This window comes from Triturus cristatus, chromosome 5_2, assembly GCF_964204655.1.
Source record: "Triturus cristatus chromosome 5_2, aTriCri1.1, whole genome shotgun sequence".
In the NCBI taxonomy this organism is placed as follows: domain Eukaryota; kingdom Metazoa; phylum Chordata; class Amphibia; order Caudata; family Salamandridae; genus Triturus; species Triturus cristatus.
The window spans coordinates 755,700,413-755,713,132 of NC_140588.1; the positions used below are offsets into that span (position 1 = coordinate 755,700,413).

General features: G+C 50.0%; 1 protein-coding gene across 3 annotated transcripts in view; it reads right to left on the bottom strand.

Annotated features, from left to right (window-relative positions):
* Nucleotides 1–12,720, bottom strand: part of LRCH2 (leucine rich repeats and calponin homology domain containing 2) — a 1,103,616-nt gene that overhangs the window by 109,501 nt on the left and 981,395 nt on the right. For all 3 annotated transcript variants that reach the window (XM_085607858.1, XM_085607859.1, XM_085607857.1), the window contains one exon: nt 665–802. In XM_085607858.1, the coding sequence (XP_085463984.1) occupies nt 665–802 (138 nt within the window). The remainder of the gene's footprint in view (nt 1–664; nt 803–12,720) is intronic.

Sequence of the window (12,720 nt, forward strand, 5' to 3'; positions counted from 1 at the left end):
CTTCACCTCATGGTTCTGGATGGACAGCGGATTCATCAAGGCACAGTCGCTACAGGTCTTGGAAGCATGATTCGGCCTCACATTTGCTGATGACAGTTCGTACAAGGTTTAAACCCTGTAGTTTTAAGGGGTTGACATTTTCTCTTGCACACTGATATTTAAAATTACATTTTGATAAAGTGGTCTTATGAAGAGCTATGGGGTAGCTCAAGATCTGCGTCTGGTGGTGCGGAAGGAAAGTAACCGACATGGGCACACATGGTTAGTGCCCATATGTGGCTCTGCACATAGGAGCTGAATGATGTTGGCAAGGAGCCCTAGACGTAATCTTCAAGCGCGCAGAGGGTAACGCAAATGATTTTCCAGATCCAGTCTGACATATTCAAAATCTGAGGAATCTGTGGTTAAAAGTATCCATCATAAACTACAAATTAAATGCAACGATGTGCTGTATTTATACATGGATAAAAAGGGTTCACAAAGTTGGGTATGATATATAAATGCATTTGGCAAAGAGCAAAATGTAATACTTTGAGAAGGTCTAACATTCCTAATTTGCTTCACTTGTTCATAAAATGTGATAGAATGCACGCCGTACAGCGGGTACTACCATCCAAAATGTACTGTTTAGACAGCAATAAACTAGATGTTTTTAATTACTTACCACTGCTGGTGATGGTACATGGATACTTCCAACAGAGCGTGGTCTTATATGATTAGCTAAATGACACAGAACCACACCATCCATTAAAGCTGCACCAATGTCATCTGGTAAAATTACCTTCAACCTTGATTCAAGATTCTAAAGAAAAGATAAACATATTTTACTTTAAATGCCATCAACAGACCAGCTCAATATTGCTAAGCTAGGATTTAGCTACAGCAGTTATGATACCACAATAATGAATCAAGCCTAGTAATGTTGAACAAGTTACTTACCTTCGGTAACGCCTTTTCTGATGAATACATCTGCCAGTGGATACCTCACCTTCTGAATATCCCCTGCGCCAGCAACATTCGGAATTTTTTCATAGCTCTCCACGCCGACGAGGACGACGTCACAATAGCAAGGCTCAGCATGCGGCTCCGCTGACGTCACTGGAGCCATAAGAGGACCTCTTCGGCGTGATGACGTCAGTTCCCTTTTTTCCTCGCCGTCGACGCTAACGGTTTTCTGGAACTCTCCGTAGCTTGTCTGGTTACTTTGTTTTTCTGGATTGTTTCTGGTCCTCTCTTGCTTCTTTCCTGAAGATGTCGTCGAGGAAGTCAGGGTTCAAGCCCTGTAGAGAGTGCGGAGGACATATGTCCATCACGGATCCGCACGACGTCGAGGGGTGCTCTTGCTGCCGTAAGATGAACCCAAAGGCTTTAAAGGAGAGAGAGGCCAAGCTGTTCATAGCGAAGATGAGGAAGGAGAAGAGAGGTCGAAGGCGATCGAGGTCGAGGTCACGGTCGGGTTCGAAGTCGACGTCGGGTCATGCTTCAAGATCAAAGAAGCATAAGAAGAAGAAGAGGCACGGCTCTCGATGCCGTTCAGATAAGGAGACGGCTCCGAAATAGACTTCTCCAGTTCCTCGGCGTCGTAAGGACTATGTTTCACCTTCTCCTTCGAATCCAGCTACACCTGTTTGTCCGGCCTCGCCTGCAGCTCCTCCATAGCGTTCTCCAGCTCTGGCTCCATCTCCGACGCCGACACATTCACCGGCTCCGGTGGAAGAGGCTCCGTTACCTGATGAGTATTCGACACCACTGGCTCCATAGTCGGCGCCGAATCACCCGAGTCCGGTAATGCCTCAGCCTGAGCCTTTATCGAGCCCTCACCAGCCTTTCCCTGGCCCGGGTCAAGACCCATCGCATTACTTGAATGCCATGTATGGTGTCTTTTAAAGAGCAATGTACCCCTCTGTAGCACCTTCGGGTCCCATGGGTCCAATGGCCTTTAATTTGGGGGTTCCCTATGCTCAGGCTCCCTTTATGCCTTTTCTTCCAGCGGCGCCGTCCTGGCATTTCCTGGCACCGAAGACGTCGTTCCCTTCATGTCCGGCTCCAGCTCGACCTCGTTCGGCTCAGGCTGTGCCTCCGGATCCGTGTTCGATGCCGACTCCGGCTGAGTCGTGTGTGGCGCCGCCGACGCCGGTTTCGAGGATAAGATCCAGGCAGGAGGAGCAGGCAGAAGAAATGGAAGAGGGTGAACTTTAAGAGTCAGATGACTTATTTGAAGAATTAAAGGAGGCAAGTGGCCTTGATATGTCCCCAGAATGGGAGCTTTCTCCTCCTTCAGATGCTCCCTCTAAGGATGTGGTTCCTTACCACACAGTCATAACCATAAGGAAGGCAGCTGAGCTCTTAGACTTGCAGCTCCCAACGGCTGAATTTAAGTCCAACATCTTGACGGAGGTTCTTCATTCCTCCTCCACTGTGGTAGAACCTTTGCTTCCATTTAATGATGCCATCACTGAGCCAGTTATGGAGGTTTGGCGTAAGCCCTTTACGGCTCCAGCAGTGTCTAAATCTGTTGCTAGGAGGTACAGGGTGGCTCCAGGAGATCCGGACTTCCTAACATCCCATCCTTCTCCTGAGAGTCTGGTGGTTCAAGCTGCCTGTTCGAAGAAGTTTTCTGGAGCTTTTCCTCAAGTTCCTAGTGATAGAGAGTCTAAAAAGCTTGAACAGTCGGCCAAGAAGGTGTTCTCCTCGGCAAGTATGGCCTTGAAGTCCACAAATGCCACCTGCCTTTTGGGCCCTTACATCCACACCCTGATGGATTCTGCAAAACAGCTGGTTCCTAAATTGTCTGAAGAAGACAGGCAGAATTTTAATGAGGTCTTGTCGGACACTCAAGCAGCTGCACGACAGGTTATTCAAAGTGGTTTGGATACTGAGGACACTGTTGCCAGGATCATGGGCTCTTCGGTTGCCACAAGAAGAAGTGCTTGGCTTAAGTCGTTGGAGTTCTCTCCAGATGTGCAGGCAACACTTCTAGATCAACCCATTGATGGTTTTGGACTGTTTGGAAAGAAAGCAGATGCAGCCTTGGAAAGGTTCAAGGACAGCAAAGCCACAGCTAAGTCTCTGGGCCTCCAGGCGCAGTCTAGAGGTTCCTCATTCATAAGGTACAGAGGTTTTGGGACCTACAGGCAGCCTCAGCAGCAGCAGCAGCAAAATACCCTGTTTAAGACCTACAGGGGCAGGAACAGAGGTCGTCCACGAGGTCATCAGCCTCCTCCTCCTCCTCCTCCTCCTCCTCCTCCTCTACCTCCCTCCCTCCTACCACTGCAAAGCAGCCCTAGATCCACCATTCTGGATCATGTTGGTCCTGTGGGGGGTCGGCTTACCCATTTTCTGCAAGATTGGGCATCGGTCACTACAGACCTTTGGGTTCTAAATCTTGTGGAACATGGGTATGCTCTTCCCTTTCGGGAATTCCCTCCAAATTACCCTCCTTGCCAAGGTGCTTGCTCGGAGGACCACCTTCTTCTCCTGCAGGAGGAAGTCCTAACATTACTGAAAAAAGGTGCGATAGAGGTGGTTCCAGAGCGGGAAAGGGGTCAGGGATGCTACTCCCGGTATTTCCTGATACCCAAGAAGGATGGCAGGCTACGTCCAATCCTGGATCTCAGGATCTTGAACCATTTTCTGAAGCAGGAGAAGTTCAAGATGCTCACCCTTGCGCAGGTTCTTCAAGCGCTGCAACAGGAGGAATGGATGGTGTCGATCGACTTGCAGGATGCGTATTTTCATATTCCGATCCTGGAGTCGCACAGGAAGTATCTTCGTTTTACGGTAGGGTCGCAACATTATCAGTTTGTTGTTCTCCCGTTTGGTCTTACTACTGCACCTCGAGTCTTCACCAAGGTGATGGCAGCCCATCGCAGAAGGTCGGGGATTCCAGTTTTTCCCTAGCTGGACGACTGGCTGATCAAAGTGGAGTCGCCAGAGAAGGTGCTTCATCACCTACAAGTTACAACTCAGCTGTTGTACAAATTGGGTTTCTCGATAAACGTGCCCAAATCTCACCTGGTGCCCTCTCAGCGCAACCTGTTCATAGGGGCGGTACTGGACACTACTGTGTGTCGAGCATTCCCACCTCCACAAAGGATTCTCGACATACAGGAAATAATTCCCTTGTTTTACAATGGAGCGGTCGTTCCAGTCCTGAAGGTCCTTCGTCTGCTCAGTCTGTTTGCTTCCTGCATTCTGTTGGTCAACCATGCACGCTGGCACATGAGGGCGCTCCAGTGGTGCCTCTGCAGGCAGTGGTATCAGCACAACGGAGACCTCAGGGAGTCTGTGAGGATCTCCAGAAGCCCTTCCATCGACCTCCATCAGTGGCCACAGTGATAACGGATGCATCCACTTCAGGGTGGGGTGCGCATCTGGGGGATCTGGAGATCAAGGGTCTTTGGTCTCCAGAGGAAAGGTTGCTTCACATCAAACTTTTGGAGTTGTGGGCGATACGTTTGGCACTCATGGCCTTCCTCCCTTTCCTTCGCGGTCAGTCGGTTCAAGTCCTGACGGACAACACTACCGCAATTTGTTATGTCAATAAGCAGGGAGGAGTGGGGTCGCATTGTCTCTGCAGAGAGGCTCTGTGTCTCTGGTCCTGGGTTCAGGATCATCAGATTTGTCTGATGGCAAATCATCTGGCCGGAGTTCTCAACGTGCGTGCAGACAGTCTCAGTCGGCAGTTCTCTGCCCCTGATTCTGCAGTCTCCAGTATCCGATGCAGGGACCTTTGGGGGAAGCGTTGCAGTGGAGTTGGAGCGATCAACTCCTTTACGCGTTTCCTCCCATACCCTTGATTCCTCGGGTTCTGAGGAAGATTCGCCAAGACCGGGCCCAAGTTATATTGATGTCCCCGGATTGGCCAAGAAGGGTGTGGTATACAGATCTTCTCCACCTCTCCTCGTTCTACACCCCCACCTCCAGAGCTTACATCTTCATGCCTGGAGATTGAACAGGGCAACCTGAATTATTTTTCTCTCCCGCCTGACACGGTGGACGTGATTTTGTCTGCCAGGCGTCACTCCACCAAGTCTATCTATTCCTATAGGTGGTCCAAATTTGTCCATTGGTGTGGGGAGAAGTCTATTGACCCTTTGAGGGCTCGTTTATCCAACATTCTTCAGTTTGCTCTCTCTCTAGCACAGCAATGTTTTGCTGTAGCTACTGTGAAGGGTTATTTATCAGCTTTGTCGGCATTCCTTTGCTTGCCGGATCAGCCGTCCTTGTTTAAATCACCTATTGTGTTACGGTTCATTAAGGGCCTTACCAACAAATTTCCGCCCACTCCATTTATTGTGCCTCAATGAGACTTGAATCTTGTCTTAACTTACTTGATGGGTTCTGCCTTTGAACCCTTGCACAAGTGTCCCTTAAGGCTATTGTCTTTTAAAACAGTTTTTCTCATTGCCATTACCTCGGCAAGGAGGGTAAGTGAGCTTCAAGCTCTGAGTTCGAAACCCCTGTTCTTGACCATTCATGCTGAAAGAATGGTACTCAGGACCAGGGCTGCTTTTCTGCTTAAGGTGGTAACTCCTTTCCATCTGGGGCAGTCCATTACCCTTCCTACCTTCTATCCTCCCCCTCACCCTTCCAAGGAGGAGGAGCGGCGGTGTTTTTTACCTCGATACAACTAAAGACTTTCGAGTGGATGACCAGCTCTTCTTGGGCTTCATTGGCTGCAGGAAAGGCAGAGTGGTGCACAAGCACACCCTTTCCAGATGGATTATCTTGTGCATCAAGATCTGTTACTCATTGGCCGGTAAGGAACCTCCAGAGGGTATAAGAGCTCGTTCTACCAGGGCAAAGTCTTCTACATCTGCCTTATCTAGAGGTGTTCCTGTGGAGGACATTTGTAGAGCGGCAACTTGGGCCTCCCTCCACACTTTCGCGAAGCATTACTGCTTAGATACCGAGGTGAGGAGGGACGTACACTTTGCACGTTCAGTCCTTCAGGACTTTTTGGTATAGAAGGCTGGACACCCTCCTCCGGGAGAGGGGACTGCTGTGGGAATCTATTCACAAGGTGAGGAATCCACTGGCAGATGTATCCATCAGAAGAACAAGTTACTTACCTTCGGTAACGCTTTTTCTGGTGGATACAGTATCTGCCTGTGGATTCCTCATTGACCCACCCGCCTCCCCGTTGTCCACCCTTGTACACCTACAGTAGTGATAATGTGACAAATGTATCTGTTACTGTCAAAGGAAGTGTGTTATTTCTTTTGCTTTCCTGCATTGACTTCACACTGTGTGTGTTGGTTTGAATATTATGTACTGTGTATACTGCATATATATTGTTGTCGGTCCGTCCGTGTGCCTCGAAGGCATGGAAAAAAAGGGTGGAACTGACGTCATCACGACGACGAGGTCCTCTTATGGCTCCAGTGATGTCAGCGGAGCCGCATGCGGAGCAGCATGCGGAGCCGTGCTATTGTGACATCGTCCTCGTCGGCGTGGAGAGCTACGAAAGAATTCTGAATGTTGCTGGCGCAGGGGATATTCAAGGTGAGGAATCCACAGGCAGATACTGTATCCACCAGAAAAAGCGTTACCGAAGGTAAGTAATTTGTTCATATGGTAGAGACATGATCTAGCTGCACATTCCTTATCTTAGAATTTATGGGGCGTCAGACTTGATCCGGAAGACTTTTGCTCAAACAATACCCTTGCTCGCTGGTATGTGGCATCGGTCAGCTCCACATGACATTGTCGGCGCCAGAAGTGATGTCCATGTAAACTATATAGACTCCACTTCAGCGCGCTGACGTCTGTTACTTTTCACGACTTTCCGCACCAGGAGCATGGAGCCATGAAGTGCACTGACAGTGGTGTGTTTAGAACAACTAGACCCCTGAAAGGGATCAGCCCTGACCCTAAAAACCTGTCCGCAGTGCGGAGAGGATGGGTGGGTCGGTAAGGAACCTACAGTTAGATAATGTCTCTACTAGATAAGGCGTTACCAAAGGTACGTGACTTGTCCATCTGATAGAGATATCTAGCCGCAGATTCCTTACCTCCGAATGGATAAATAAGCAATGACATCCCCAGAGGAGGGACTACTGACAAGTTTAGATCAGGAAGTCCTGCAGGACAGAGCAGCCAAAAAGGCTGTCCCTGCAGAACTGACTGTCCAGGCAATAGTGCTTAGTGAACGTGTGCAGTGATGCCCACGGTGCTGTCTGACAAATGTCAAGGTCTTGAACACCATGTTGCAATGCTGTGGTCGCAGCCTTAGTTCTGGAGAAATGAGCTCTTAAGCCTTCAGGAGGCTGTTTCTTGGCCAGAGCATAAAAAAATTTGATGCAGAGGATGGCCCATCGTGAGATAGTTCTCCTCTGCACTGCACTACCTTTCAATGATCTAATGTACCCCACGAAGAGTTAGTCTTCCACCTGGAACTCTTTAGTGCGGTCAAGGTAGAACACTCTTTTTGGGCCTAGACGGTGGAGTCGCTTCTCCTCTATAGAGGGGTGTGGAGGAGCATAGAAAGTGGGCAAGGTAACAAATTGCTTCACGTGGAAAGGTGCTACTACTTTTTATAACAAAGAGGCCTTAGTGCAAAGCACCAACTTATCAGGGAAGATGGTCAGGTAAGGAGGCCTGGATGACAGAGCCTCCAATTCGCTCACCCTCCTGGTGGAAGTTATTGCCACGAAAAAGACTGTTTTGATGGCAAGCAGCTGGAGGGGGCAGTTGTGCAGAAGTTCAATCGCAGCACACATGAAGAAGATCAGAACCAAATTAAGGTCCTACTGAGGTGCGATGAATGGGGCAGGTGGGAACATATGTACAAGACCCATAAAGAGCGTTGTCTTGCATCCTCAAGAAGGCAGACAGGGCCGACATGTACTCTTTACGAGTGCCAAGAGCAGAGCCCTGCTGGGCAAAGGATAAAATAAAGAGAAGGACTTGAGAGAGGGAACCAGAAAAGGATCAATAGACTTTTCTGTACAATATTTAACACGTTTTTGTCTCTGGCATGCATATACAGTCTTAGTAGAGGGACGCCTGGCTGCCAAAATAACATTGCAGACTTCGGGAGCAAGGTTGAATGCTATAAACTGCCACCACTCAATCTCCACGCAGGAAGGCATAGAGTTGACAGGTTCAGGTGGAGGACCCTCCCCTGCTGCTGCGATAAAATCCTCCTGAGGGGAATCCTGATCGGAGGATCGATGCTCAGTTGGAGAGGCTCAGAATACCAGAATCTCCGTGCCCAATCTAGAGCCTCAAGAATGACTTGGGCGTATTGCTTCTGGACAGGAGTGGTATTGGTGGAAAAATGTAGAGGAGGCCTGAGCTCCACTCGAGATGATAAGTGTTGCCGAGCAAATGCCGCCTTTGAAACTCCAGCACGCAAAACTGCTGACATTGCGCATTCTCTGGGAGGAGAACAGATCTAACCAACACTCTCCTCACTTCTGAAGGAGACCTTGCGCCATCTTCAGATGAAGATGCCATTCGTGATCAGCTAGCCATCAAAGGCTGAGTTTATCCGCTCTGGCGATCAGGGAACCTGCCAGGTGTTGAACCACCAGGCGTATGCCCTGCTGTTCCAGCTACGTCCAGAGACACAGGGCCTCTTGGCAAAGTGTCCATGACCCCACTCCGCCCTGTTTGTTGCAGAACCACATGGTGGTGGTGTTATCTGTGAACACCTGAACTAGCTTTCCCTTGATGAAAGGAAGAAAAGCTTTCAATGCCAAGCCATCGCTCGGAGCTCCAGCAATTGATGTGGAGGCAGGATTCTACCACAGAACAGAGTCCTCTGATCTCCACCCCTCCAAGATGGTCACCCTGTTCCAGGAGTGACAAATCTATCACTACAGTGTGATCTACTTGGGGAAGGGAGAGAAGTCAGCCTCTGACCCAATCGTGGTTGGTCAGCCACCACTGCAGGCCCTGTGCGGTTCTCTCCAAGATCTGGACCATGTCGGAGAGATTCCATCTGGCATGTGTCACTAGCAGGAGACCATGAGGCCCAGCAGCCATGACTCAGTCTCACCGAAATCCAGGATAGAGGCTGAAACATATCCTTTGCTTCCGGGACTCGCCAATCTGGAGGATAGGCCCAAACTGCACTGTGTTCAGAACAGTCCAGATGAAAGGGAGAGTCTGAGAGGGAGTCATGTGTGACTTCGGCATGTTGATAGTGAAACCCACCGAAAGCAGGAGGTTTGTAATAGTCTGGAGGTCGGAGAGGACAGTCTGGGGCAAGCTTGCCTTCAACAGCCAGTCGGCGAGATAGGGGAAGACTGGAACCCCTGATCTGTGCAGATGAGCTGCGACCACCACCATCACCTTGGTGCACACCAAGGGGTACTGGTAAGGCCAAAGGAGAGCACAGTGAACTGAAAGTATTTGTGGCCTACCGTGAACCGCAGGTAACACGGATGAGCAGGCAGGACGGGAATGTGAAAATAGGCGTCCTGAAAGTCCAGCGTTTCCATCCAGTCTCCGGTGTCTAGTGGAGACAGAACATGAGCCAGAGTGAGCATTTTTAACTTTTCCTTTTTGAGGAAGTAGTTGAGGGCTCGCAGATCTAGAATAGGTCAAAGGCCCTTTTTTGGAACCAGAAAGTAGTGGGAATAGCAACCACAGCCTCCTTCTGGTGCCTCGACCCTCCCTATGGCTCCCTTGGCCAAGAGAGTTCGGACTTCCTCCTGAAGCAAGATCAAGTGGTCCTCTGTCAGCTGGTCATAAATTGGAGTCATGGAGGGAAGGATAGTCTCAAAGGGGAGGGAACAGTCGTTTTGGACTATCTGAAGAACCCACCTGCCCAATGCAATGTTTTGCCAGTGGTGGAGGTGATGGCTGATCCTACCACCACTGGCCGCCCATGATCGTGAAAAGCCAGACTAGGAAGGTTTGGTGGCTGAAGGGGGAGGAGTGGACTGACTTAACCTCAGTCCGCCTTACCCACAGGGTCAAAAGGAGCTGTGCCCACGTTGCTGAACTTGTGCGGTTTTGTGGCTGGGATATGGCTGGCGTGGCTAAAAGCCCCTTCCGTGGCTACGAAAGGAGTGAAAAGCAGACATGGCACATATGATCACTGAGAGGCCCAAGGACTTGGCCATAGTCTGTGAGTCCTTAAAGCACTCCAGGGTCATGTCTGCCTGGTCTCCGAAAAGACGGGTGCCATCAAAGGGCATGTCCATAAGGGAAGCCAAAACATCACCACAAAAGACAAGTTCTCAGCCAGGTGTGGCGTCGAACAGCCACAGTCGATTACAACACTCTGCTCAGCGAGTCGGTGGTGTCAAGCCCACAACAAATGCAGCATCTTTCTCATCTGATACTGCTTGGGAGAGAATGGCCTGGGCCTCCTCTGGGACCTAAGGCAGTTTCCCACAAAGAGTGGCTGTAACTGCCCAAAATGCATGCAGTGTTCATCGACCACAATGCAAGGCTGGTGGAAGAAAACATTTTCTTGCCCAAACTATCCAGCCTCTTGGATTTCCTGTCTGGGGGTGCAGAAGAGAATGCGCCTTGTGAGACAGAGGCTTGGTCCACCAAGCTCTAGAGGGTAAGGTGGTTGGTGAGGAATTTTGGGCCAACCGGTACAGGGCGATGGTAGCAGGCAATTGTCCTATTCACAGGAACCCCTGTGCTGGATTTGTACCAGGTTCCCAGAAGGACATCAGTCCAGGGCTTGTCAGCAGGCAGGAGGGGTTCTGAGGAGGAGACACCCGGCTGGAGGATCTCTGTCAAGATATTCATCTTGACTTCCACCAAAGGTAGGTAAAGGTCCAGGACGTCAGCTGCCCTTCTCACCATCACAGCATATGAAGCTCCCTCCTCCGCAGCCACGGTAGGGGGAGAAAGCAGGCCAGAATCTGGAGAGGTGTCCAGTCCACTGGCCTCACTCAATTCCTCATAACAGTCCATTTCATACTCAGCCTGGTCTTGTAAAGGGTCTAGGGACCCCTTCAAATCTTCCTCCATTCCTAGACCTTCAAAATAAGGCTGAGGAACAGACATAGGACCCAAGGGTGCCGTTAGTGGCAGAATTGCATCGGTAGGCGCAGAACCGGCTTGTCTGGGACAAGAATGGGACTGGCGTCAGGTGTCTCTGCACAGGGCTGGGGAAAGTTGCAGAGGCATGATTGGCACCAGTCCGGATCCACCACCGGATCCATGGGGGGGGGGAGAGGGGTCATTGGCACCGAGGCTGCTGCAGAACCCAATGGAGCCCCCTCTGAGCTTCCAGAGCCCGAAGGCATGCCGGGAGGATCTGGTGGCCCAAATATGAGGAACAGAGCGTCATAGAATTCTTGAAGCTGGGTGGGGGTTGCTCCTGCTCCTGTAAAGTCAGGGAAGCACGGAGCACACCCAGGCGCAGGTTCCACAGAACGAGGCCTAGAGCGTCAAGACTCCATCATGTTGGACGAAAAGTTGAAGCACGCTTCAACTTTTTCTGTTTCTTATACCTCTTACCTGACCAACCTGACAACTTTGAGCGGGAGGACTAGGACTTAGGAATACCAGAGCGGTGCCCAGACTTTCTTCTTGACTGGGAGAAAAAGACCTCTGGAGTGAAAGGAATTAAATGAGCGCCAGGACACAAGCAGCTTTAGGGACCGCTCCCTCAAAGCCTCCAGCGCCATGGCCCAGAAGTTGGAGCACGACTTCGAGTCATGGTTGCGCTCCAGGCACCAGATATAAATTAAGTGTGGATCCGTCATCAACCCAGGACCACCTCGCCTTCAGGAAGCAACTCAAGACCTGGCTGTTCGAGCAGTAGCGGACCCCCCTCCCCCAGCGCCTTGAGACCCTCTGGGTGAGTAGTGCGCTATATAAATGCTTTGATTGATTGATTGATTGATTGAACATGGCATGATGGCATCGTTTGAATCCAGGTCTTCGACATTGTGAAAAAACCTACACACCAAAAATCTTCGACAAAACGTCAAAAAAAGAGCCTGTCAAAAAGTGACAGAGGATAGCTTTCTTCATGGATCTGCGCTAGCTGGCACGTAAAGAAAAGAACTGACGTCAGCGCACCGAGATGTTGCCTATATAGGTGACATGGACATAAATTCTGGTGCGGACAACAAAGTCAAGCAGAGCTGACCTACGCCACCTACCAGTTCATAAGTGTATTGGTAGGAAAGTAGGATCTGCTTTCAGAGTTACCCCCACTTTTTGCTGGTGACATTCTGTTTTCTGACTAGTTTGACTAGGATCCTGCTAATCAGGATGCCAGTATCTGTGCTTCCTCCCTAATTTGGACCATGGAGAGTACTTAGGTACTCCCCCCCCCCCCCGACTGGCTACTTGTGTACCTTTGTAAGTCCCTTGTATATGGTACAAAAACATATAGGTACACCAAGGGTCCCCCATGGAATGAAGCATGTATTATGCCACCCATGGAGGACCAGTCAAATTGTGACTACAGGCATGCCCTTGCAGCCTGTGTAAGCTGGTGCCAACACCTCTTACGACAGATATAAGTAATCCTATAGCTGAGGTCACTACACTTAAAACCTATAAGTCACCCCTAAGGCAGGCCTTTCAATCCTGAAGGCAAGGTGCTTGGTTACAAGTGTGAGGGTGCAGCTGCATGAGCGGGACACCTCTACAATCCCCAGAGTCCATTCTCCAGGCATTGTAAGTGCATCAGCCATTATGATACAGAGTGGCCAAGCGTCATTGCACGATGCTTAACTCTAAAATGGCTGTAACTAACCCTGCATGTTTGGTATCAAACATGTTGGA